Raw genomic sequence first — 26,894 nt, forward strand, 5'->3', positions numbered from 1 at the left:
AAATACAAGAAGAGTACTGAGCAAGGAGCAGTTTTATAACATGTTTAGAACCAGCTGCTGTAGCAATATTCACTTAGGTTTACAAGCAAGCCACAATCAACACTGCTAAATTCCTGTAGGCAAAAGGGGTCTTTTTTTCAAAGCATCACTCAACACTGTGTTTTGATCCATAAGGGTCCAAGCACTGTTAATATAAACCAACACTCTAAATAAAATATCAGCACTCTCTCTTTGATAATTAGTTCCTCTATGTACGATCTTGCTACCATATCAGGAAGGACCAGATTTAAAACACAACCAGTTTTTAATGCAAATCTCCTTAAAAAAAAAAAAAAACCATTACTTTTAAAAAAGTAACCTGAACTCAAAGTACAATTATTTTTTTCAGAGCTGATTTCTGAGTGGGTCTCAGAGAGGAAACCAGCCCACAGGATGACAAAGTCCTAACAATAATTGTTGACTAGTTCCTCTTGAACTACTACATGTCCTTCATGTCAATTTGAAACAAGCAAGGCAAGAATTAGTTTCTTTAGGCATCTTGAAAATTATTAGATATTCTTCTCTTGAAGGATTCCTGTGCAAAGCTGAATAGCAGTCTGACAGTGAGACAGCAAAAAACTGCTAGTAAATAAATTACACACTCTCTATTGTGGATGCTATCTTCAATTGCTTGAAATGCAGCAGGATGAAAGCTCCTACATCAAACACTGGAGTAATAAAGTCCAGAATATTTGTCCTAAAATTAGCATTAAGTACTGTTAATTCTTTTCTACCTAGCTGCCAGATACAAATTTACAATGCAAACTCACTGTGAATACTAAGAAGTTCCCCTTTGTTCTTTATTGTGCACTATAAGACTCAGAGAGAAAAATAAAGCTGCCCCAAACTAAAACCAAACCCACAACCACTGAATTGGTTTGGGTTGCAAGGTGCCTTAAAGCTCACCACTTCCACCCCTCTGCCATGGCAGGGACAGCTTCCACTATCCCAGCTTGCTCCAAGCCCTGTCCAGCCTGGACTTGGGCACTCCCAGGGATCCAGGGACAGCCACAGCTTCTCTGGGAAACCTGTGCCAGGGCCTCCCCACCTTCACAGGGAAGAATTTCTTCCTAACATCTAATTTAAACCTATTATCTCTCAGCATGAAGCCATTCCCCCTTGTCCTGTCACTACATGCCCTTGCAAAACGTTCCTCTCCTTTTTTGGAGTAGATGTGCAGAACCTCACAGTCACAACTAAAAGCCACTCTCTGTGCCCTCTAGCCAAGCCAGCAATCCAGGTATTCCAGAGCTGAGTCAGGCTGTGGGACAAATGCAGCCTCAGGAGCAGTGAAGGGCAATCCCCTGCTGCTGGGCAGAGCCTTGCTCCTTCCTTCAGGCTCTGCACTGCAGTGAAAGCAGAGAGACACAGGAGAGACAGCTCAGCTTGGCGAAGTATCACTGCCACTCTGGGTGTGCACTGTCCTCTAACTCAAGCATCCCAATGCACAGAAGTCAGCCCACAAGACTGAAAAGTACAGCTGGAAGTATCATTACAGCCCAGATTTCTAAATCCTTACAGCCCAGATTTCCAACTCCAACAGCAATCTGAATTTTGAGAAAAAGTAAGCAAACATTTCTTCAATATCCATGAGAAATCCATGTTTGTCAGGGTTCTATTTATACTCCCTCATGAGTAAGAAATCAAGAGGGAACAGAATATGATCACTTTTCAAGAGGCAGCAGAAAGTATTTTAAAAAGAAACAATATTACCCACTGAGATATGAGTAGGACCTACAGAGGGCAATAAAAATTATGCAGTATTAGAGGACAAAGCACTGAAACAAAATGAATTGAAATACTGATTAATTTATGATACTCAAAGTATGAAGCAAATTAAGACTTGAGGAAGCATGTGGGTGGCTGATGAGCTTAATTTGTGTTGGAGACTGACAAGGGGTTTTTTATATAATTATTTATCAAATGGCTCCCTTGCTTGTCACTTCTTGGTATTACAAAGTGCTCTCAAGATTTCTGGAGAATAAACAAGACTGAACAGCCATGGAATGTTTTTTAGAATCAAACAACAAATGAAAGTACATTTAATATGAAAAGGGGACACAAATAGGGCATCCACACTGAAAAACACAAGTATGGGGAAGATCTTACTCTTATATATCCTCAAGCCAGAGTGTATTTTAATAGGAAAGGAAGGCAATGCTTCCTGGCCTCTTCATCAACTACAAACACAAAAAACCCACCCAAAATAAATGTATGTGGCTACTATTCTTTTCTTCAGCCTTGTGTTCTCTAGAGGAATTTTACACAATGGCAGCAATTCTATGAACATGGGAACTGATGAAGCTTGATTGTGGGGTAAATCAATGCCTTTTTACCTGGGGTATATTAGCAGTACAAAAGGAGGTTTAGGCTTTAACACATGGGAAAACAAACAAACAAACAAACAAACCAACCCTCCAAAACAGGTACTGAAGTTGCCATAACTGGAACAAATTCTTCACCTGGAAGTTGTATAATATTTGTAGAGTTCTCTAATTTCAAGTAAACACTTATCTCTGATGGGAGCCCTGCCCATGACTAAGGCAGGTGCCTTACCCTTCACACTCTGTGTCAAAGGATGGAGCTCACCACTTCCCTTTTGCACCATCCCACTTATTTTCAGGAGTTTATGAAACCTGGTTTCTTTGAAACTCATCTTACTTATTATCAAATGTAGCTGCAATTGAAAAATAAATTCAAAATTATTAGTGGGATTGATGCTCTCAGGGAATGTGATAGCATGAGCTTCATTTACATAGGAAAGCAGAGGTGCTAGGGTTTTCCTGATGGAGTTACAAAACATAATGTATAAATTGCACTGGGAAGTAGTGTGGTACCATACAGATATTATTCCAGAAGGTATTATATCATCTTAGCAATCTTCTGTAAAAATGAGAGTCTGGATTTCATAATGTCAGTATTTTCAAAATGCTTCCAGATCATAATATATGCTTTCTGAAGGGTGAGCTGAGAAAGAACACATGCACACAACACAAAAAAGGGAATATCAGCAGATACAGCAACAAAATCAGTCACAAAACACATTTCTAGGACAAAGTCCTTCCAAGTTACTCATATAGTCCATATTGCCTTCAGCAGTCTCACTCTCCTAAGTGGATACACTTCAGAATAAAATATTCAAATGACAAAACTACACAGTGCAAGTATCTTTTACTTGCTGTTACACCATATTTTGAGAAGCATCACATCAACAAAAAAAAATAAAATACCAGTCTGAGCCTGGTGATGAGAATATTTTACCTTTTGTCTCAGGGATCTTCTTAGTATATCCAGACTCTAAACTATCTAATGCAGCCTGCAAACCTGTAACCTAATTTCCAAAAGAGGAAAGAATAAGAGGAAGCAATATGAAAACATTGCTTTTGAAGTGTCTGTTCACAAAAAACAGCATTCATGCTGGTCTGCTTTATTAATTCCATCTATAATTTTTTACTCTTGATTATTGTCTCTAAGTTATGAACATAACTCCTAATTCAAGATTTGGAAAAACCCAGAGCAACAATGCAATAAAGCACAAGCCACCCAGAATCTCTCAAAACACTTTTACAACTCTATTAAAACAATGCAGACATACAAAATACCAGAATTCTGACTACACCAGTGACTTGTAGCAACTGCTGTCACTGCACTGATCTTGAATTTAATGGCACAATTTGACTTACAGCTTCATCACAACAAAACATCACAAAATATGGTGTTATGCATTACAAAAAACTCACTGCTCTGGAATGAATACAGTTCATAACTGCAGAGGTCATATAGATATACAGTAATTTCACGAATACAAGCCGCACCAATTTGACCAAAATTTTGGTGGAAACCCGGAAGTGCGGCTAATATTCCGGGGCGGCTAATCTATTAACAAAATTCTAAAAGCTACCAACACGGAAGTGAGAGCCCGCGGCAGCCCCAAGCCAAGCTGGAGCCCGGCCGGCCCCGGCTGAGGTGGGAAAGCCTGGCAGAGGCGGGGCCAGCTGTGTGGGGGGCGGGCGGCTGAGCCTGAGCCAGCAGGGCGGGGCAGGGAGGGCGGCAGAGCCTGAGCCAGCAGGGCGGGGGAGCCCGGGAGAACTGGGGCTAGCAGTGCAGGGGAGCATGGCATAAGCAGGAAGGCCGACGGGTGGGGCTGCCTGGCAGCGGGGGAAGCCCAGCAGAATTGGGGCCAGCAGCGTGGGGGAGCCTGGCGGTGCGGGGGCCTGCAGTGCCGGCCAGGGCGAGGAAACCCGGCGGCGGTGCAGATGGGAGGGGGCGGCCGGCGAGCCCGCCGGCGGGGCTAGGGAAGGCGGCGCGCCGCGGCCGGCGAGCCCGCCGGCGGGGCTAGGGAACGCGCCGCGGCCGGCGAACCCGCCGGCGGGGCTAAGGAAGGCGGCGCGCCACGGCCGGCGAGCCCGCCGGCGGGGCTAGGGAAGGCGGCGCGCCGCGGCCCGCGAGCCCGCCGGCGGGGCTAGGGAACGCGCCGCGGCCGGCGAACCCGGCGGCGGGGCTAGGGAACGCGGCGCGCCGCGGCCGGCGAGCCCGCCGGCGGGGCTAGGGAACGCGGCGCGCCGCGGCCGGCGAGCCCGCCGGCGGGGCTAGGGAAGGCGGAGCGCCGCGGCCGGCGAGCCCGCCGGCGGGGCTAGGGAACACGCCGCGGCCGGCGAACCCGGCGGCGGGGCTAGGGAAGGCGGCGCGCCGCGGCCGGCGAGCCCGCCGGCGGGGCTAGGGAAGGCGGCGCGCCGCGGCCGGCGAGCCCGCCGGCGGGGCTAGGGAACGCGCCGCGGCCGGCGAACCCGGCGGCGGGGCTAGGGAAGGCGGAGCGCCGCGGCCGGCGAGCCCGCCGGCGGGGCTAGGGAACGTGGCGCGGCCGGCGAACCCGGCGGCGGGGCTAGGGAACGCGGCGCGCCGCGGCCGGCGAGCCCGCCGGCGGGGCTAGGGAAGGCGGCGCGCCGCGGCCGGCGAGCCCGCCGGCGGGGCTAGGGAAGGCGGAGCGCCGCGGCCGGCGAGCCCGCCGGCGGGGCTAGGGAACGCGCCGCGGCCGGCGAACCCGGCGGCGGGGCTAGGGAAGGCGGCGCGCCGCGGCCGGCGAGCCCGCCGGCGGGGCTAGGGAACGCGCCGCGGCCGGCGAACCCGGCGGCGGGGCTAGGGAACGCGGCACGCCACGGCCGGCGAGCCCGCCGGCGGGGCTAGGGAAGGCGGCGCGCCGCGGCCGGCGAGCCCGCCGGCGGGGCTAGGGAAGGCGGAGCGCCGCGGCCGGCGAGCCCGCCGGCGGGGCTAGGGAACGCGCCGCGGCCGGCGAACCCGGCGGCGGGGCTAGGGAACGCGGCGCGCCGCGGCCGGCGAGCCCGCCGGCGGGGCTAGGGAAGGCGGCGCGCCGCGGCCGGCGAGCGCGCCGGCGGGGCTAGGGAAGGCGGCGCGCCGCGGCCGGCGAGCCCGCCGGCGGGGCTAGGGAAGGCGGCGCGCCGCGGCCGGCGAGCCCGCCGGCGGGGCTAGGGAACGCGCCGCGGCCGGCGAACCCGGCGGCGGGGCTAGGGAACGCGGCAGCGGGGCGGTGCTGACGGGAGAGGGGGGCCAGCGAGCCCGGCGGCGGCGGCAGTACCACCCGGCCAGCCCCGCCGAGCCGTGGCGCTGAGCTGGGCCACCCGGCCCCGTCGGCAACCATGAGCGGGCCGAGCCTGCCTGGCCCCGCCCCGAGCCAGTAAAGCCCGCTATGCCGCGATCCTGTTACTAATTGGCCAATTTGTGAAAGCTGCGCACGGATTCTCGCTACGAACGAAAGTGCGGCTAATATTCGGGGTGCGGCTTGTCTATTGACAAAGACAGCAACATTGTCGAGGCACCGGGGGTGCGGCTTATAATCCGTGCGGCTTGTATTCGTGAAACTACTGTATATTTTTTTAATATATACATATATATATGTATGCCCCTGAAATTTCAGAGCATTGGAACTATTCCATGTTTTGTACTCCTGATTCAGCAGAACTCCATATGGACATAAACTTCCTTTTTTATAGGGCATTTTCTTTTCTTTATTGAAATTTGAAACATATAATCTTCACTGTTTTATAAGTAAGCCCTGAGTTGACCAGAGAAAAACTGGAGGAAAGATGAGAGATGAAAATCATCAGAAGAGGGTGTGAGCATGGTAAATTCTTTTCATTTTACCCACAAATAATTGGTGCTGCTGCTACAGGTAATTTTCTGTCTGTCATCCCTCCTACCTGGGCTCATACTGCTACCTGTCAAAGGGGCAGAATATTTTGTATTCTGTAATCAGGTAAGAGTAGAGAAGTAAAAATAATGTTCAAATATTCCACTCAAGACAGAAAACTGCCTCTGATCTCTTCATGCCTTTTTTTTCTAAACTAGTAGGTCACTATTGGGTGCATTTAGGAAAAATTAAAACTATTAACAGTAATAAAAGAAGTTAAAATGAGTTACTTCCAAAGGCATAGATGGAAGCAGGGGAATCTGTGTGAATATCACATGTGCTGCACACTGCTGACTCATGTAGAGCAGCACTGAGCAAGTGTACACTGACATTTATGACTCTGTGGCTCCATGTTTCACATACTTTCACTGCTCATATATCACCAAATCATGAATCTCACAAAATATTCTGCTTCAGAATACTGCATAAGTGAGTTGCTTTACCTGTGTATTTACCAAAGTAAAAACCAGAAGCTTCTTTACAGCTGTGCAAGTGGTGTTCACCACATTTTTACCTGCCCCATTGCTTTGTCTCTCTCCAAACTGGTTAACATTTTCTGTGTCAGTGAATTCTGGTATTTTTCTGACAGCTGCTTCAGCACTGGTTCATAGGATGCATAATGTGCCTTCAGCCTGTGAGCAAGAGGAAAAATGATTCCTCACAGATGAGGTAAATCAGAGATTTATATCTACATAACTTTTCCCCTCCCCAAACAAATGAGTGAAATTACCAAAAGGTCAACACAGAGGAGACAGCAAAGCTGTTTAGTATGTAACCAACCAACTGCAATACCACAACAAAGGGAAAAAAAGAAAGCCAGATGAATGAGTAAGAGGATTCACAGCTTGTTCTTAAAACAATCCATCCCATTTTGTCCTCTTATTAATCCTTCATACACATACTGCACATTAATTTTGGCTAATTTGTTTTCTCACAGATGGATTGTATTTCACTGGAAGAAACAGAACTACAGCTGTTATCTGACTACCAAATAAGATCCTCATCTGGGCAAAACAGACATAATATGATCCCAATTTCTTTCTTCACTACACATTACACTGAATACTTAAACACTTTAATTCTTCAGACAAACTAAGATTCAGACATGTAATCTCTCATGAGAAACACGTGACACCAACAGCTCCAGAACTACTGCATCCTGCAAAATGCTGAGTCACAGAGGATAAATCAGTGTATTAGCATGTGTGCACTCCAAGGGTGGAGCTGCTATTGCATGCACTGATTGACAGCAGTACCAACAAAACTCAGGGAATTAACTGGAGCTGCAGATGTAAGCCTCTCCCCAGTGCTATTTTAAAACGTGTACAAAGAAAAATTCTAAACTCAGCTCCTATTTAGAAATTAAATCACTATAACTCAGTGGCAATGGACTAGTTTGGGCTCATTTGCAACCAAAGCAACATAGCAAGTTTCTTAATGGAATTCAAGGTGACAGAAAATGCCAACTATGAGAATGAGGAATGCAAAGACACTGAAGTTGATGTGATACCAGTTATCCTTAAAGCAGGCAAAGGTTCTAAACAGAAATCTCCACCTATTTATGGCAAAAGACCTGGGTAAAAAAACCAACTCATTTTTGCTTTCAACTGTTAGAAATGCTATGTATTCGTTACAGCATATTGAATCATAGAAAATCCATCAAAAATACATCATTGGAAATTTTTTGATCTGTGTGGCACAATGGTCACATGGAGCTGCTGTTTATGAGGACATAACTAAATGCAGCTAGACTCATTTCAGATTTCATAGTGTTATCTCATTATCAGGCAACAATTCAAATCATTATATTTAATGCTACATGTATAGCAACTGAAATGATTTTGTACCTTTTCATGTCAGAAATCAGCCTGTTTTTCTCCTGGACCACTCGGTTATGATGCATTCGATGGAAGTCTCGTTCTCTCTGCATTTTTTGGAGAGCCTCTTCTGTTTTACTGTGTGCAAAAAACAGAAAATGCAAGGCAGCAGTGATAGTCTCCTGCTGTGAGCTGCATCCAGGTAGGCTGAATACATATGGAATTCGTTTTCAGATCTGCACATGACCACTGTATGTAAGCTGGAAGTTCTTGGTAGTACAACCTGTGTTGGAGCATATGTACTTTTGAGGTCTTTTTGCTGCCAGCTGAGGTTCAAAACCATGGGTACTCTTCTGTTTCTCTCAGATCCTTCAGACAGAATCCCTAAGGATTCTGGCATTACAAATCATCAGAGTTGAGGTCAACTTTATGTTAAGTACAAGGAGTCTCATGGAGGTACAAAAACCAAACTTCTTGTTTAAAATTCTATGTAAAAGTGTATTGATAATACTGATAACATACTGAAAAAACTGATTTTTAAAAATATACTTGCATTACATCTGTGTTGTTGCTTTGCAAATTAATTTGGAGAGCCTACCGGAAAAAGTTGGGCCAAAAACACTTTAGGGTCTCTTCAATCATGTCCTCAGGTGTGCCCTGGATGTGAGAGCAGGTAGCAAAAGGACTCAATTTCAAAATTACCTATAAACATACTGATAACCTGTTATTCTCTGAGCACATTCTACACACAGCCATGGGACACCGTGAGATGCTCTGCTCCAAAAGCCTAAAAAAGAAAACACTCTTCATATATTTGGTACATTTTCTCCTTGCCTTTATTGATATGGGTTTGGCAGGAAAGATTAGTAGGTGAATTGTTTAATTGCAAAGGAAGCTTGAAATTAACTTGCACTGAAATTAGATACTTGTTTCTTGCAGAAATAAAGCTCGTTTCCTCTGCAACAGGAGCTGAAGAAATAGGTAAAACCAAAATGAAAACTGAATATGCCAAAATAAGAGATCCAGGAAGAAGATCCATAAGTAGGGATTTTGAGAGGCAAGTTACACACCCTGATCCCACTGAATTTAGGTGGGACTGCATTCCCCCCGAGATGCTGCAAGTCATAGCCCTAAAAATTTAATTGAAATAAAGACAGTTCTGGAAAACATAGTTTCAGGCTTTTACTCTATCTAGTTTACATGGCACTTAGCAGCAAAGATGCTAAATGCACCATGTAATTAAACAGCTGCATTTAAATCTGGTGCACAAAACTGGGCACTTTTCCCCATGGTGTAAGTGGAAAAACATGTGCAGGAATAGTTAGATTTTGGTGCAGAAACAGCAGCTGAACTAAGCATTTTGTTGCTAATATCACTAACCAAAATAATAAATGTGACTTCCAAGATAACTTTCTGTTTTGACCATTACTTTGGCTGTAAGCTGGGTGTGCTTCCATAAAGGAAACAAAGGTACCTGCAAATGTTTACACTTCCTAACTGATGCTGTGAACTACATACCTCAGGCAACAGCTTGGCACAACTTTGATCCCATCTACATAACAAATTCCTAAACATTTAAAGAGCTTTTAAATGTCAACGTTCACAGTCCCTGTGACCAACACAATCTTACCCTGACAACATTTGCCTGACTGTACATGTTTAAACAAACAGGCAACAGACAGGGTCTGACCACAGAAAAACACAAAATATCTGGTAATCAAATTATTTCATATCAGATAGGCAGAGTTTGATATGGCTATGAAACTGCAATCTATTCTCAGTTTTGAAAAATGTTACCAGAATATGAAGTGACCAGACACCACAAAAGATGACGAATTAATTTCACGATTATAAGCTGCACCATTTTGACTAAAATTTTGGTCCAAACCCGGAAGTGCATCTTATAGGTGTGGCTTATATATGGACAAAGAATGAAAAGTTGCTGTTTTAGTTTGGAGGACAGGTGTATGCTGAGAAAGGCAGGAGCTTCTCTTTGAAATGGAGAATGTAAACCTCCTACCTCCAAATTATTATAATTTTGAAATCAAGGGGCTTTCAGGCAAAGATATGGGAATTAGGAATAACAGTTCTTTTCTAGGGAAATTAAAATAGAAATACAGTACTACAAAGAAACAAACTCCAAACCCTGACAAAGTCAGAGTACAACCTGACACCCTGTCAGGCAGGGTGTTGGCAGCAGTCCCATTCCATGGTGGCTGCATCCTCCTGCAGTGACAGATGTGATTCAGTTGGAGCAGTGCTCCTGTACAAGGTGCAGTTTCCCTCCGGAGCTCCAATGGTGATGTGGAGAAATCCGGTTTTCCTCTGGAGTCCAGTGGAGAAAGGGGCTCCCTTAGTGTCCCAAAACCTCTGTTTTTATCTTGGTAAGAAATGTTGGGCTCTTCCCCCTGGCTGGGGCAACTCCCAATGGGATGCAGTAATTTTATCAGTCCCACAGTGGGACTCAATGGCCATGAGCAGAAAATGACTGGCTGGAGGAAGGATGGGTTGTGAAAAGATAAAGAACAATGCCCTGCCTGGTTTCAATGGATGGCCCATTAGCAGAATATCTCCTGTGGAGATAAGGATCACTGCCCCCACCCTCAACAGATGGTGATAGAACAGATACCTTTTATCACACTCTCTATTGTAACGTGCGGCTTATAATCAGGTGTGGCATGTAATTGTGAAATTACTTTAGTCTTGTTTAACAGTTAACAATTTTCAGTGTTATTTACAATTTTTTCCTGCATATTGGGAGGAAAGCCCATTAGGGAAACATTCAGCAGGTAACAACACCCCTTAGCAATAGACTGGGGCTCAAATGTAGCCTTCAAGATAAAAGAAAGTGGGCAAATTTGAGGTATCCTTTACCTAGTGTCACATGGCAAACCAATGTAAAATTAGTTTTGTTTTCTGTCACCACACAGTGGTCATTTTTAGAAATCATTTAAATAAGGATTAGTGGTGTATCTAAACCTTAAGATAATAACCATACTTAGTTTTGGAGTAAAAGGATTATGCTGATATTTATTTCTTTTAGTGTATGCAGAGACATCAAGATGCCCTCAGATATTGCACAAGCTATAAAAAATACATGCTCAGGATACAGAGGAAATGAAGCTAACTGCAATTTTCACTTTAAACAATGAAACACCACAGTGAAATCTAACCAGCAGCCTGCAATCTACTCAATTTGCCCCCCTGCTTGCATGCAATCATGTAAATACTGTATTAAAATACCCAAAATACAATTACAGATAGCTTCTAGACACTAAATGTCTTCCTCCAATTGCTAAACAACATTAAAGCAGGAGGTAATTGGTTTATAGGCATTTATCCTGGGCCCCCATACTGCCTAAGTCCCAAATAACATCCCTTTCCTGCAAGACGGCCGCCAAGAGTACCAAGCTCAGAAATACCAAATGTAATTAAAAGCTTTCCTCAAATACATTTCACAGCACTGTAGCTCTCAATCAATGTTTTCTGAGTACGTAATCCACACAGCAAAATACAGGGCTTTCCTTGCTCACAAAATCCTTGGTTTCTAACTAGTCAAATCAGCATGTCTCCCATGCTCTCAGGCATTCTGCTTTCTGAGTCATTCTCTCTGAAAACTCCATTGTCCTCCAGGAAATTTTGGCGCCTTTTGGAATATTTGCTGAGCCACTGCCTTTGCTGTGGTAAAAGTTACTGAATGTATGGACAAGAAAAAATGCTGTTAACATTTTTTTAGTATACAGTATTATGACCAGGGTTTATCCAAAAGGAATAAAAGAATGCTGTAGCCCATCTATGTACAGCAAAAATGCTCAATTTCACCCATTTCAATTATTTCAGAAGCAGCACTGTTTAATACATAGATTATTCAAAACAATGTATATGAAATGAGTATCACAAAACATTAGTATAGTGAGATCTTTGAAAGCTGTTTGACTTGAAAGGGCTGAAAAGCGAAGTAGTGACAGAGCACTGTTGGCACAGACCAAGTTTCACACCTGCCTAGACTGCATTCCAGTAACAGCTGACAGACTGGAAATAAATCTGTCCCTGCAAATGGACAAAGGCGGGGTCTGGCTTCAGCAGTGTTTTCACCAGGCACATAAAGAATGCTTGCAGTGTGTGACAGGAAATGCCAGTGAACAAGATGTGCTCACACAGAATCTGTGTCACACAGAACTGCCCTGAACTTGGTGCCCTCCCTGCAACACCAAACCAGTGACATGACCCATTTGTTTGCCACCACAGTGTTGCCACTTCACGTTCCAACAAACACCAGAATGTGAAAAAGCAGGGCCCAGTTTCAGTTTGTGGATTGAACTGGAGGTATTTTATCTAATAGAGAGCCTGTGGCAACCCAATACACCTGCACTTCCTTCCCTCTCCTGCTTGCTCCTGGTTGCACATTATCATGTCATCTTTCAGCCTTTTAACCAGACAGCTGCTATAAAAACTTTCCTGTCACCCCATGGAGTAAAAAGATATTCTTATAGAAAAAAAAAAAAAACCAAACAGCTCATTCAGACCATGCTGAAATGAGTTTGAGCTTTACATTATTAAATAATAATGTAGCAATGCAACAAACCCAGGAAAACTCTTATCAAGTCATAATCCACTCAGATTATTTTGTCATAGCGCATTCTGCTTCATGGAAGGGAGGAAGAGAGAAAAATAGTGGGGAAAAAAAGAAAATAATGCTCATTGAAATTGCTACTATCAAGGATAAATTTTACGAGGACCACATTTTGTCCTTTCTTCTTTTACTCTGTGTGACTGTTTCTTGTTCTACCCCACTCATGTGAAACACAATCTTTGAGTACCCATTGTCCAAAGAAACTGCAGACTGAAAAAGGAAATGTTTTCTCTATGGTCTGTCTCCCAGTGCATCATTATATTTAGACTACACAATATCTGACTTGATTGTTGCCACTGTTTATTAAATTGCCTGACTGTGGCCAATTATTTCATTAATTTAAAATGCAATAAATCATTACAATCAGAAAATAATTTAATTACCATTATCAGCAGCAATGATTATTTAACATCTGAATAATTTTGTTGGTTTATTTTCACAGAAAGGAGCAACCTAAATGAAAATTAGCCACTTCAGCAATCCTGAGGAAAATCAAAGAGATGGAATTAACTTTACAGTTCCATGTTTTGAAACCACACACAGGCAAATCTGAAGGGATTTGCCTCAGAGCATGTTCTCAATGAACACACACACGTGCAAACACATTCTCCAGAAAAGGCCATGCAACACAGGGTTCATTACCACATCACCCCACTTCATAGGTTGAGTATTTTAACTCTCATCACTGAAGTCCTGCAGACTTGTAGAATAAACTACTACAATGCACACACGAGTATAATCAATGATGGTAATTTACACTGACACACCATTACCACTAGGCCCAGAGTGATAGATTTTTTGTAATTAAAAAAATGAAGAATAAATGCATAGTGATTTTTTTCCTATGCTGAAGGTTTGTGGTAGCTGTAATTTATAGTGCAGTAATACCAAATGCACATAACAATTTATTTTTTAGTTCTACCTATTAGGCTCTCACGATTCTCTGTAGTAATTTGTTATGATTACTGGATATTGAAAATTATTTTTGGCCTAATAAATACAAATAAACGAAATTAAGGTTTACATTTCTAACAGAACTCAGAAAAACTTGAACTTTAATTATAAATGTCACCTAGAAGTAGAAGTCTGTGTAGCCAGCATAACAAACAGGAATTTACTATTTTTCACTAAGTACTTGGGTTTACTTTATCTAGCCATCTACTGCTATATATAAAAGTTTCAATAAAATCAAAAAACATACTTGACAGAGTGCTTGTAGTTTTCCAGATCTTTCTTCAAGATTAGATTCTCAGTCTCCAGCTGCTGGTTGCGGGTGTACACATCTGGAACCAGCCCAGCATCCTCAACTGTGAGCATACCTCTCTCAATGAGCTCATACCTGGCAGAAAAGAAACAGATTTATTTTACCTATTTCATTCCATATTTCCATTTCTTCACTCATGTTTTCTTTCTTGTGCTACCTTTTACCTAAACGAGAATCACAGCAATATTTACCATCTTCAAGCATTTACCTTCTGTGATCATTAGAATTCACAGCAGTGAATTCACTACCCCACCACATTGTTCTGTTCTCCTGCTTTTCATTCTAAAATGTGTTTTGTTCATAGTAGTCAAGACATAGCACAGAACTTCACATTAAACAATTATTTTCTTTCTTTCTTCAAATAGCTTAAATAAAAGGCAGAAACAAATATTCTTGTTCAAACAGCATTTGGATATACTCATGGTCCTTTTTATCTCACATGCTCAAATGCATCAAGGGGGTTTTTTTGGGTTTTTTGAGGACTCAAGCTGCAGAAAATAAGCATGAATGAGTCATTTTCAACATGGAATACAGAGCTCACCTAGGAAAACTCCTTCATTTCTTCTTGTTTATTTTCCCTCTCCTTATTTAATTATATTTACCAATATTTACCTATTTTGCCAGCCCCTGAGAATACTTGATTCTGTGATGTAGAAGGTTGAAGGTTGCTTTAATCAAATACTTGCACAGACTCAGATTTTAAGAAGTAAAAGTATCTGAAGCAGCCTGGAATGTTGGGTAGCACCCCAGGAATTTCTATAGCTCCAGCAAGAACATCTGCTCATCCAGTATCCTATTTTAGGACTATCCATCTTTTGGTGATATGTCAGTAAAATCTAAGAATACAGTACAGACAGAAGAGTGAGATCTCACCAGAAGTTTCATAGAGTTGTAACTAAAATCAGATAAACACCATAACCCCACAGCACCTTCCCTGCTGGGAAAATGCTCTGGGTGGGAGCTCACTATAAAGAACAATATGAACATTTTTTGCCTTTTCAGGTGAAAAATTTATTGAGTCTGTGCATTTTTTTTTTGTTTCCAAGTAATAAGGAAGTATGAAAAGAACATAAGTAAATAGAAATAAAAATCATACTAAACACTATCTCCTGCACCTGGATGGATATAAGCAGCAGATTCTGAAATCTGAAGACAGTAATCACCAGTCTCATTGATCAATAATCGTGCTGCTGAAACAAAAAGCATTTCTAAAAAAAGCAACCTTTATTTAACATCCTCCAAAAAACTTAAGGGGAATGTTAGTATCTCTGTCCAAATGACTTCCTACAGTCAGATATGTATTTGCATTCTGAGGATACTTCTTGGAATCCTCATCCCTCAGAATTAAGCTGTTGCATTCACCACCAGCAGATGAAAGGTTCTTGAAAAATTCATCTGAACATGTCCACAGTAAAATTCATTCCATCATCACTTCATTTTCTTAAGTAAATTGCTGTAGGAATAAGCTTTAACACTAAGAAAGAAGCCTAGGGGTGTTTTTCTTTCCTCCAAACAGTGACTGATGCACAGGTACAACTCCTATCAGAAATATTGCAAATAAGGGCAACCTCATGGCAGAAATTTACAACTCCAGGTACTCCCTCACTTGCTGGAAGTATTTCTCCACTGAATGCCCTAATTACCCTTCATGAAAACCACCAAGCATTTGCACAAAGGCTTATCAAACATGGATAATTGATGAACCTCGACACCAGCAGAGCTAAGATTTCTGAAAGACAATTTCCATGAAACACAATTAATACCACTTAATTCACTACACCACTGTCTACAAACTGTACTGAAGTGAATGTTTTTGTGCATGCAGCAGAAATAGAAAAGCACACAACACATAGCACTGAGAAATCTCATTATCAGCCTGGTCCTGTAAATCTCACAGAGCTCCCTCCTCCACACCCAGCTGACTGCCAAAGAGCTGCTCTCCTCACTTCTGTCATTGCACATGCAAATTAAATTAGTTCCATGCACACACAGGTATTTTACTAAGCTTTTCAGAACTACTGAGCTATAATTCTTAAATCACTATTAAAAATCAACCAAGAATCTTGAAACCTAAGGAACAGATGGTTAACTATGATTTTGTCATCAAAGCTCAGTGCAGACTGACTGGAAATAATACATTATTACTATACACTTTACATTATAACTGCTAGAAACCGGATTGCAAAGGAATAAAGTTGCACACAGGCTCTGCAATAAACTGATAGCTCAGGATGACCTGGGCTCTCAGAATTAGGAGGGAGAGACTGGCAGATTCAGGAATTCACAGCTGATCAGCCCCTGCACTTCATACTTAAAAGCTGTCAATCCAGTATTTTCAATAAACAACAAATGTGCTATCAACTCTTGTGTAACAAATGAATGGAAAGTTTAATGGAAAATTAGATAGTCAAAAAATAATTTAACTGTAAAGTTCCTTAAAGTATAATGGGAATAAAAAAATTATGTGCAAAACAGCCTACATAACTGAAGAAAAAAATCACTACAAATGTTTATAAAATTATTCATTACTTCATTGAAATATAAGAGTCTTGGCATAAAATAAACCCTAATCAAATCACAGCATTTTATACAGCTGGATAGAGTAACAGTGTTTTCCCAACTCCAAAATAAACACAGACAATTTGGTCCAATTTAAGTGACCTTTAGATCTCAGGCAGACAATAATTTCAAAGCCAGCCTTCTGATAAATTTTCTCTACGTTAATTAATTTCTCATTTTAAATTCCATTAGTACTTGATCACCACAGCATGAGAGCAAGAGTGTCGTCCCAATACATAATGAGGAACCCAAGTACACTAATCTGCTCTCACATTCATTAATATTGTAAATTATCCATTTCAAACCAACATGAAACATTCTGAAACAAGGTATTAATGCAGAAAGTCTCTATACAGTAAGATTAGATACTGACATGCTGAGCTCATTTTTAAAAAGCTACTGAAATTAAAAGTATTATGTACAGAGAAAAAATATATGTACAGCGAAGAATTTACAAGATAGGGCCTGTTAAATCCTGCACTTTCTGTTAAAAAGCAATTTGAATTTTGCCATTGATATAAATTCAGACCCTAAATGCTTCAAAGAAAGCTGTAGCCTCATAAAAAGGTCACTATTTATATCTCTCTAGTATTAATTATCTTTTAACATAAAAACTGTTAGACTTCAAACTTAATGCTGTTCATATCAGTTCTTTTGCTGAGAAAGAATACAGAAGTCTAGTGCTCCTTCTCCAAGGAACCATTTAAGTCCATCATTATGCTATCAAAAAGCAGATCATTATTAATTCCAAAGGCAATGCCTGATTGATGAGTAAGACCAGAGCCTTGCAAGTGACAGCACAGATCCCACACCTGAGAATATTTCCAAGAAAATTTAAAAGCTTCAATGCTTTTGTATGACAAAATAAGATGTTTCTAACTTTCTCTAATTTTCAAATTACACAATTTTTAGAGACTTCACTAAAAAAAAACCCTCTGAACTGCTCATGTTTGAAACTCAGAACAAGATTAATCAAAGAGAGGCGTTTCCACTTTTTAGAATTTCTCCAACATAACCTGCTGGTTGTGAGCAAGTCTGTAAATTCATGTATTCCAACAGAATTCTATGACAAGTGTCATCTTTTGCTCCAAAGTAATTTAGTTCTCATCCAAAGCTTTGCAGCATTCCTAAATGTAGTTTTTAATCAACATTAAAAAGCATACATCCTGCAGGATGCATGAAGAGAGTGGTGTATTTAAACAAAGCTGCACCTTGCATCTCCTGCATAAAGGATGGACAAAACCCCTGCAATCTACAAAAGCCTGGAAAAAGAAGACAGCAACAACTCATGAGTTTATTATTCTTCTGATTACTGTATGAACTAAATATTAAAAAATAAAAAACATGTTGTACCAAAAATTACCAATTACTTAAACAAGGGCTCCTCATTCTCACCAGGAATACATTTGTTTGCTAAACACTACATATTTAAGAATGACTTCTACTCAGGAGAGTTTTCTGAAAAAATATCCTGAAATACCAAAAATATTTGAATCCTGACCACCTAATTCCCAAAGCAACATGGTCACTTAAATTATTTTACCATTCAGTCTGGAAGCAGTCAAGGGTTCTAGACATTCCCAATCTGACCAGGAAATTGGAGAAGAAGTCATCCATTGCTTGAGGTATTTCTGCTACCGATTTCTCGGAAGTCAGAACCGACTGCAAAGCCTGAAATTAAATTTCAATAACTGTTAAACTTACCAAAGAAATGTCATGAGCATTCTTTCTATTTCTGAAGTCATCTAAAGTCACAGATCTACTGGAGTACAGCTGAATGTTCCCCTTGTCTTTAGATCAGAAGTGTAATCAGTGATCCTTCTAATGGCAAGGTTTGGGAAAGGTTATAAAGAAATAACTCAAACCCCCCCTTATTTAAGCAGGTATTCCAAACCTGACATCACTGAAAGTATTAAAACTGATGGGTGATCTTTTGTCACTGACCAGAGTAAATATCAGCCCTTATCTAATGAAGAATGCAGCAGTCCAAGTGCCAGTAGAATGGCTTGTATGATTTTTGTAATGGTGCATGCAGTGGAGGGACAGACAGAACCTCATCTCCATCACCTGACCCCTTAGGAATAATTCTCACAAAGATCAAGTGTCCCTTTCCTCTCAAGATGCACTGAGGGAAGCTGTCAGACAGCACTGCTACAAGTGTTAGCAGAAGGCAGATGGTGCACCAGGGCTTCAGGAGCAGCTCCCCCAGTGCCACCCAGACAGACAGCTCTGCAGAAAAGGTCAGCTCATGGGGCAAGCTCACTGCCAAAAGCAGAATCAACACAGAACAGAGCAGTCCTACTACAGAGAAAAATAATTAAAAAACCCTTTCACAGCTTTCTGATGCAATGCAAATCTCTTCCCTTCACCCAACCCCATTCAACTCACTCAGCACACAGCTTAGTGTTTAGATCTCCCAGAGAGAATTCAAAATGCTAGGAGGCATGGGAAAAAAAGGAAAATATGACCCAGTCTGAGACTACTCCCCCACAAAAAGCATTTAAAGACAATGAGATGAGAGAGACTGCCACAACTCTGCAGCCAAAGAGGTGGCCTTATTTCATTCAGATATCAAATGGATTGCAGAGACTTGACATACCTAAATATGAGGTCTTGGCTTTTGGGAACTCCACTTGGGCACAGTGCCACAATGGACCTGCTTGACAATGCATGACAAGCTACTGCACTGCACATGCATCTTGGTGAGAGATTATAAAAAATACCACAAAACTGGGGAAAAAAAACCACTGAGAGATTTATCAACTCATGCTAAAGGCTCTGACTGCAAATCATTTCCTGCATCCATTTATAAAAGAATCTGTAAGGCCAGGGATTTCTGATAACTCCATTCATTTATGGCTTATTCATGCCCTTAGTGGCAGCTCTCTCACCATGAGTGCATAAATTACCTGGAGATAAAGGCATTTCTCTCAATAAAATGAAAACACTGGGAAAATCTCTTGGCCATTTTGTATAACACAGAAAATGTCTTCAATCCAAGCAACCTAATATAACCAGAAAGGATTGTACATGTCTGATGGAGGCCATGTAGCACTGCCTTATGACTAATACAATATGCCAAGTGCAATGTAATATTTAGCATATTTTCATTATTAGAGCTCCAGTACATCAGGCAGATCTATTTTCTAATTGTGGTAATACAACAACTAAAGAGTACATGGGCAGACATGCAGCTGCATGCCTTGGTTTGCTGCTTTCTTTACTCCAAGTGAGGTACATGTCCAATATTGTTGCTTGTAGTTTTCCAAACACATCTATAAAGCCAAGCTTTGGAAGAAGTGACACAGCTTGATTCCCTTAATAAATGGAAATTTGATAGGAATTAATTTCATCTGTGCAGAAGAGAATTTGTTAGCCAGATACCAGCACTGAGTACCATTCCAGGAACCAAAGCTGGAGCAGTGAACAATACAGGGAGAAAGGAATTCAGTCTAACAGGCACAGAATCACAGCAGGGCCTCAGGAAACCAGAACTGAATTGCCAGCTCTCTCCCAGACTTTGGGACTGATATGAGGCCAACCACGTGCTTCAGTTTCATTGTAACCATGGCTGAGTACCAACAGAATAGCATAACTAGAATTTTGTTGTATATATTTGCTTGTTTGGAAATGAGAAAAATGCACTCAATTAACATGATGCAAACAGACATCCTATAGCAGTTGTATGGACAAAACCATCCTATTACAAGAGTATGACCATGGAGTCAAAATAAATTAAATATTTGCTTTAAGTATTTCCTTGTGTTAATTAAAATACTCAAAAATTGTGCATGTAGAAATTTTAAATATGACCAGTAAAATAAATTAATGTCTAAGAGTTTAACTTTAGGAACTTCCACTTCTAAGAATTTCTGTCCACTGAAGAAATATGAACACCAAATAAATCAATAATTCTCTGTAAAACAAGGGAAGATGTTCTTGAAAAACTTACTAAATTTAAGAAGACTATAAAAAGGGAACTCAAGGATTTTAACATGTTCACACAAACTGAAAACCAAGCATACAAAAATTGCAACATTAATGAATGTCAATGTTACTTCTCATTATCACTGTAGATGTTAAGAGGACAAAAAACCTGGAAGGAAAATCTAACAGCTGTAATTACTGAGGAAAATTTTTCAGCCAGCTTTCATCTCTGTGTGGCTTTCCAGAAGTTTTGCTTCCTTTACTACAGTCCCTATTTGCTGGATATTTTCTTTTACATGCAGAATATTTTTGTGTCTAAAAATAATTTATACTATTTTAAAATCTCTCAAAAAATTAAAAAAAAAGAAGCAGAGATATGCTTAAGGACAAATTATGTTACTCAACTTAGAAACTCTGGATAGTCTCAGTATCTGAAATTGATAAATTGAAAAATATCCAATTTTTAATATGTTTAGATGATCACTGATCTATGCACCTAGCATTGCACTTTAATGTACGATTACATACACAAGTAAACAGCAAGTTGAGCAGCAAATACACACAATCACTTAAAATTATCATCCAGGTTATGGTTATCACATAAGTTAATTCATTTTAGCCAAGATTACAAGCTATTAAAAAAATAAACAAATGACCAATTATTTATCATGTGAAGAAGACAGCCTTCTACTTTGCTTCCTAGCTCAGAGTTTGGATGTTGATTCAATTTTAACACACAGGAAACAGTGTTTCTAACTTGGGCCATCAGAAGCACTCGGCTTTTGCAGGGAATTAATACCAAACAATCGAGTCAGCGAGCTTCACAAAATATACAGTAAATCATTATGAAAGCTGTCAGGGAACTAGCAAGTGTATTAGAACATTTCTCTATTCATGTCTTTCTGTCCAAAGGCTGAAAACATTACTTCAGTTTCAAAATTATGGAAAAAAATGAAGCCTCCAAATAACCAATCCAGCAGGAAGAAGGCAGACAACTTTTAGAATAAACTTAAAATCAAAGAGAATAGAAGTTTGAGCACAAATGATCTGCTGGTTTTAAGGAAAGGTAACAGTTTCTTCAGTTTGATTAACTGGGATAGACATCAGCATACTGTTTTCTACCACTCCAGGTTCAACAAATCAATGAAGAGGTAAAAGATCATTTAAATACAGCACTGTCCAAAGATCAACAGGTTAAAAATATTTTCCCTTTTTCCAATTTCTATTTTAACATCAACTCACACAGTACAACAATCATAACCTCAGCTATCCCTAAGGAACATGAAGAATTTCCACTGCTTCCCTATCACTAAGCATTTGCCATCTCAAACAGTTTCTTTTGCAATCCTTCCCTTAATTTTCAGGCATATTCAGGTTCAATACACATAAAACTCTGTTGTTGTCACCTTCCAGTCAGAGTTTGATCTGAAGTACAAAACTGATCTGTTGATAAGCACAACTGCAGAAGAAAACCCACATTTTCCCTCCAGTCTGAGTTTAAGCATCATTCACTTAATTTGATCTTTCCACTACTAAACATTTTCTTTTGCAAAACAAAGACTATGACTGAACCCTTATGATGAGGCTACAAGACAGTGGTGATATTTGGAACACAGCAGGGAAAATCACTTTTTCAGTAGACTGTTAAAAACAAGTAAATTCAGGTAAATCTTATTTTGAAAAATGCAATATAGCAATCCCATTGTGTAACTCTGCACTATTACACACCTGCTTTGAAATCAAACTGTAAATGTAAGGAATGTCAAAACTAATGGTGTGGAATGATTGATAATTTCATTAATATTTTGATTTAACATAGTGTAACAGTCCATTCTTTACTTTCAATGTATGAACAATTTGTTTTAGCAAGGTATTCAAGTACAACCTTTTGTGGGTGATAAGCAGATGCAGTTTCTCTCCTATGCCAGAGAGCACATTCTCATTTAATCTGCTTGATAAAGAACTGAAATACTGATGCATTACAATAATTTTAACATATTTTAAATAACCTAGTTTTGTACATGTACTTGAAATATCAGGTTGTTTACAGAACACAAAATGAACACAAATTAAAGGAAGATGAAACCCAGGAAATGTAAGGTGTCTTTTCCACTATGGCATATGTTTACTCTATAAGCATGTAAGAAAATAAAAGACAATCTTTCCCACACAAATATTTCATAATTAGTATAAATTATTGTGTGTAAACTTCAAGCCAGTAAAAATGCCAACTTAGAGACTCTTAGAATGTTTAGGAATCTCTTACTAAAACTTGGGCATCTTCAGTCTGCTGTTGAATAGTCTGCAAAGCTTTGGTCAGATCCTCATCATCTTCGTGAAGACTGGCATCATCATCTGCTGAAACCTAAATGAAATTATGTAAAGTTTGGTACAACACATTTTATACATCTTTCTTTCACAATACAACTGCTCCCACACCCATTATAACTGCTGAAAATAATCCCCTCCTTGTTAAAATACCATTCTGCCATATTTAAATAGAAATCCTATTACTGAAATATTTTTATAAATAATCTTAAATATCTAAATAGATGTTTTATCTAAATAAAAATTCTTAAACCTCTAAAAATGTATTTAGTATTTAGTTCAAATAAAGGCAATACACAACAATTCAACTAACACTGAATTTCTCTTGAAAAAGAGAAGATTCTATCATCACTTTATAAATGGAGATTTGTGTCATTTCTCCCAGGAGGTCTATGTGACCGATGAAGTAAAAAGAATGAAGCATGAAAACTCTACCACAATATATCAGGAGATTATCAATTTATTAAGTTACCTCTTCATACTGATAATCATCTTTAATATCATCTGTTATGGTAATGTCTGCAGGTTTAGTTAAGTCTGAAACAACAGCTGCATGTGAGAATTTCCAACTGAGAAAAAAATCATAAAATACCCATCTATAAATCTGTTATCACCACTTCCACCCTTGTTCTTTTCAACACAAGACTTTCAATTTAAAGGTTTCCATCAACCTCAAGGTGAGCAAGCCCAGGTCCATGCACAGAGACAGAATTCAGGTTTAAGTTTTTACAGCAGGTTTGAACACCATTAAAAATTGACTCATCAGATCTCAGAAGCCAAGCACTATTCCAAAATAAAACAGCTCAGTTGTGCTCTCAGCCAGTCATCAGTTTTGAGAGGGGTCTTTTTGCACTAGGATTTCCACAGCCTTCTTCATGAAGCAGAACTAGCTTCATTCTCTCAGAAAACACCAAATTCAGATGTGTGAGTTCAAACAGGAATACCTGAGGTCAAACCCTGAACACCACAGGACCACTCAAAAGAGCTGATGCAAATGCCTTAATTAATCACAAGACATTTACAATAAAAAGATGAGAAACTTTCAAAACTCAAAAATTCATTTGGAAATTATCTACAGTTCCTTGAAATGCTTTAGAGTCAAACTTTTAAACATAACTACAAATAGTCAAGAATAAAAGCCAAATAAACATCTTTTCATCCACTAGCCTCACAGCCCATGAAAGAATAATGAAATGTTTTTAGCAGATGCTGCTGCCAGTTTCCCTAAGAAATCAGTTAGCCTACAAGTGACCCATGTAAATAAACCAAAAATTAACTTCCAAAGAAAAGCTGGCAATTCAGTACTTCACACACAAAGAAAAAAAAAAAACAACAACATGATTTTCCAGCTTTGCACCAAGCTGCCCAAATCTGAATTATTCTCCTAAAAACAGACCTTTTGCCAGTTTTCACAGTACAGTATATATGTAAAAGTACAAAACACAGGCAAAAGTGTCATCTGCATTCAAGACCACAGCATCACAGCACCAGAAAAACTCAGATAAATTGTATCTAGCTGGAAGGCTAACAGCTGAACACCATAACCCCCTGAGAAATAATAACCTTTCACAAACTAGGGATTTTCTCCTCAATTTTCTATTGACCTGACTGATCCACTATGGTCTAAACTAATGTGTCATTGCAAACAATTTGCCCAGACTAAAATATTACTTTAAAAATCCTGGTGGTTTTCCTAAATTTTTTTTCTTCCAAAAATCATAACTAGGTGCACTATAAAACAGATAAATTAATTTTTAAAACTACTGTATTTCTCCAAAGTGTTACATTTGCTGAAGCAATGCTTTCTTAAGCACATCATAATGAAAACAGCTGTGCAGATTCACTAAGGTAGAAACTGAGGCACGAGATGCAAAAGGACTCTTCCACTTTTTAAAATTGGCTTTATATTGGCTTACAACTTAATTCTAGCAAGGCAGGAAAAACTAAGGTATGGTAGGGTCTATGACACTAAAGTATGATTGCTTAGCTTCTAAAAGCATTAGAGTTTGATTTGCAGCTCACAGCTGGAAAAGAGAACAGATGCTGCTCATCTGGCCCAGTGACAAAAGCAGAATTTGGGTCATGGGACCAAAAAAATTACACATTTAAAGCCATGAACTCCCAACATCACTTGCTACAACTAAAATGTTAAAAGAATTGGGTGAGGTTTTGCTCTAAAAGCCACACAAAGCTATGTCTAGGTTATGTATCACAACCCTCATACCCTGTCATACTCAGTTACAAACCAAAAACCATGAATATCCCAGCAATTACTCTACCTCCTCCACAGGTATTTCACATTTACTGCTCAATACCTAACACAGGAAAGGTAAACAAGAGCTTTACACGCCAGGATTTTAACTCCTGCTCAGTGTGAAAAACCAGGTTCACTTTCCTGGTAATTTTAAAAGGTTTAATAAAAGACAATGAGAGACAAACAATAAAGCAAAAGGTTATAATGGTGGGTGCTTGGCATTCAAGGGGTGTTTTGGAGACACCCCTTAAATTCACCAGCCCGTTGCATATTCATAGACCCATCATACATTTTCAAACTTTTCTACAAATTTTCCATATTCCGGGAACTGTTTTACATGGCCATGCCTTGAGTCTGCCTTTTTAAGAGCGTGTGTGTTTCTTGGCTGTGGTTTGAATTTATTTTTTGTATCAGTCTTCATTTGGGCTGTGTCTTCAATTTCTAACTGGTGTATCAGGATCAGGTGTCTTCACTGGGTGTTATCCCACCAAGCAGGCAGTTCACTTACTACAAAGACATTTTATCAGCCTATGTCACTCCTAAAGAAAACTGTATCTTAAAAACCGTTTCAACACCACACATATAGTATCCACCCTAGTATTTGCAAAAAGCCAATACCTTAATACATATTTATAACACCAGGCTGCCCCAGCAGCACTGCAGGATTCAATTCCCCCACTTTTCCAAGGGGTATTTAGGAACCCCGACCTTCAGCCAGGAAAGCAAACACCGCCTTTCAGCAAGCAAGACCCCACTGCCTGCGCAGGGCTGAAACCTCACGCATTCATAAAATTGCTTAAGTTGAAAAAGACCTCTAAGACCAAAGTGGTATCAAAGCACTGCACCGCTAAACCATGCCAAGGCCTTCTAACCCTTTCCTGGTATCTAAACGTCTCCAAGCATGAATTGAAGCCATTCCCTCTCCTCCTGTCCCTGTTCCCTGGGAGCAGGGCCCGACCCCTCTCATGCCCCTCCCTCAGGGAGTTGTGCAGAGCCACAATGGCCCCCCCGAGCCTCCTTTTCTCCAGGCTGAGACCCTTCCCAGCTCCCTCAGCTGCTCCATCCCTTTCCCTGGACAGGCTTCAGCCGCTCTGCAGTCTCCAGGAACACCACAAAAAAGAACCAACAAGCCGAGGGGATTTTTGACTTTCCCCCCGTACTCTCCTCGCCCCACCCCACCCTCCCTCCAGCAGGTGCCGGGGCCGCCGCGGCTGAGGCGGGAGGAGCGCTGAGGAGACGGGCCCTGAGGGGAAAAACCGGCACCACCAGCGGGGCAGGAGGTGGAGGATGGAGGGGGAAAGACTGGGGAAGAAGAAGGATACTCTGCAGGCTGAACGCCGCCTCAGAGACCGACGGCTCATCCTCCTCCTCCGCCATGGCCGCGGCGTTGCCGGGGGCGACCTCTCGCGAGGAGAGGCCGCGGCGGGAAGAGAGCCGGGTTTAATTTAATTTAAACGAATTGAGTTTGATTAAATCCGGCTTAACGTGATCCAGCGTTTGTAACTCCAGGCGAAGCTCCTCGCTCATTTGGCTCCTCACAAAGCCGGATGTGAGGGCACAGAGCTCCCGCAGGACTCCAGGGCGTCCCCTCAGGGCGGGCACCTGCGGCCCCTCCGCTAAACGCAGCGCCCTTGCTGAAGTGTAAGGAAAAACAGCAGAAAACGAGGGGGAAAACAGCCTCAAACCCCCGAGAAGGGACTAATTTCTTCTGCAGGTGGAACATTTTTCTAGCTGGAATGAGCTACTTTGCTCCTGAGCGAAGTCCTGTGGGACTGATTGCTTAAGCGCTTTCAGAACCCGAACTCTCCCGTGATTCTATATTCACGTTTAAAAGCGGGAATTTTCCTGGGAAAAAAACCCATATATTT

The 26,894-nt window shown here is 41.1% G+C and overlaps 1 protein-coding gene across 4 annotated transcripts in view; it reads right to left on the reverse strand.

The window, feature by feature from the left end:
- SPAG16 (sperm associated antigen 16) overlaps positions 1-26,461 on the reverse strand; it is a 365,904-nt gene extending 339,443 nt beyond the window's left edge. Inside the window, exons 1-8 of one of the 4 annotated variants that reach the window (XM_033064223.2) lie at positions 26,349-26,460; positions 23,245-23,291; positions 22,711-22,809; positions 18,061-18,188; positions 13,896-14,033; positions 8,092-8,199; positions 6,759-6,876; positions 3,301-3,370 (exon numbers count right to left, since the gene is read on the reverse strand). In XM_033064223.2, the coding sequence (XP_032920114.1) occupies positions 3,301-3,370; positions 6,759-6,876; positions 8,092-8,199; positions 13,896-14,033; positions 18,061-18,188; positions 22,711-22,809; positions 23,245-23,291; positions 26,349-26,403 (763 nt within the window). In that variant the 5' untranslated portion in view covers positions 26,404-26,460. Of the gene's footprint in view, positions 1-3,300; positions 3,371-6,758; positions 6,877-8,091; positions 8,200-13,895; positions 14,034-18,060; positions 18,189-22,710; positions 22,810-23,244; positions 23,292-26,348 lie in introns of those variants that run through there. The other 3 variants (XM_033064222.2, XM_033064224.2, XM_033064225.1) reach the window with 3 other exon arrangements.
- Between the last annotated feature and the right edge of the window lie 433 nt (positions 26,462-26,894).

Source organism: Catharus ustulatus, chromosome 7, assembly GCF_009819885.2.
Source record: "Catharus ustulatus isolate bCatUst1 chromosome 7, bCatUst1.pri.v2, whole genome shotgun sequence".
Lineage (NCBI taxonomy): Eukaryota > Metazoa > Chordata > Aves > Passeriformes > Turdidae > Catharus > Catharus ustulatus.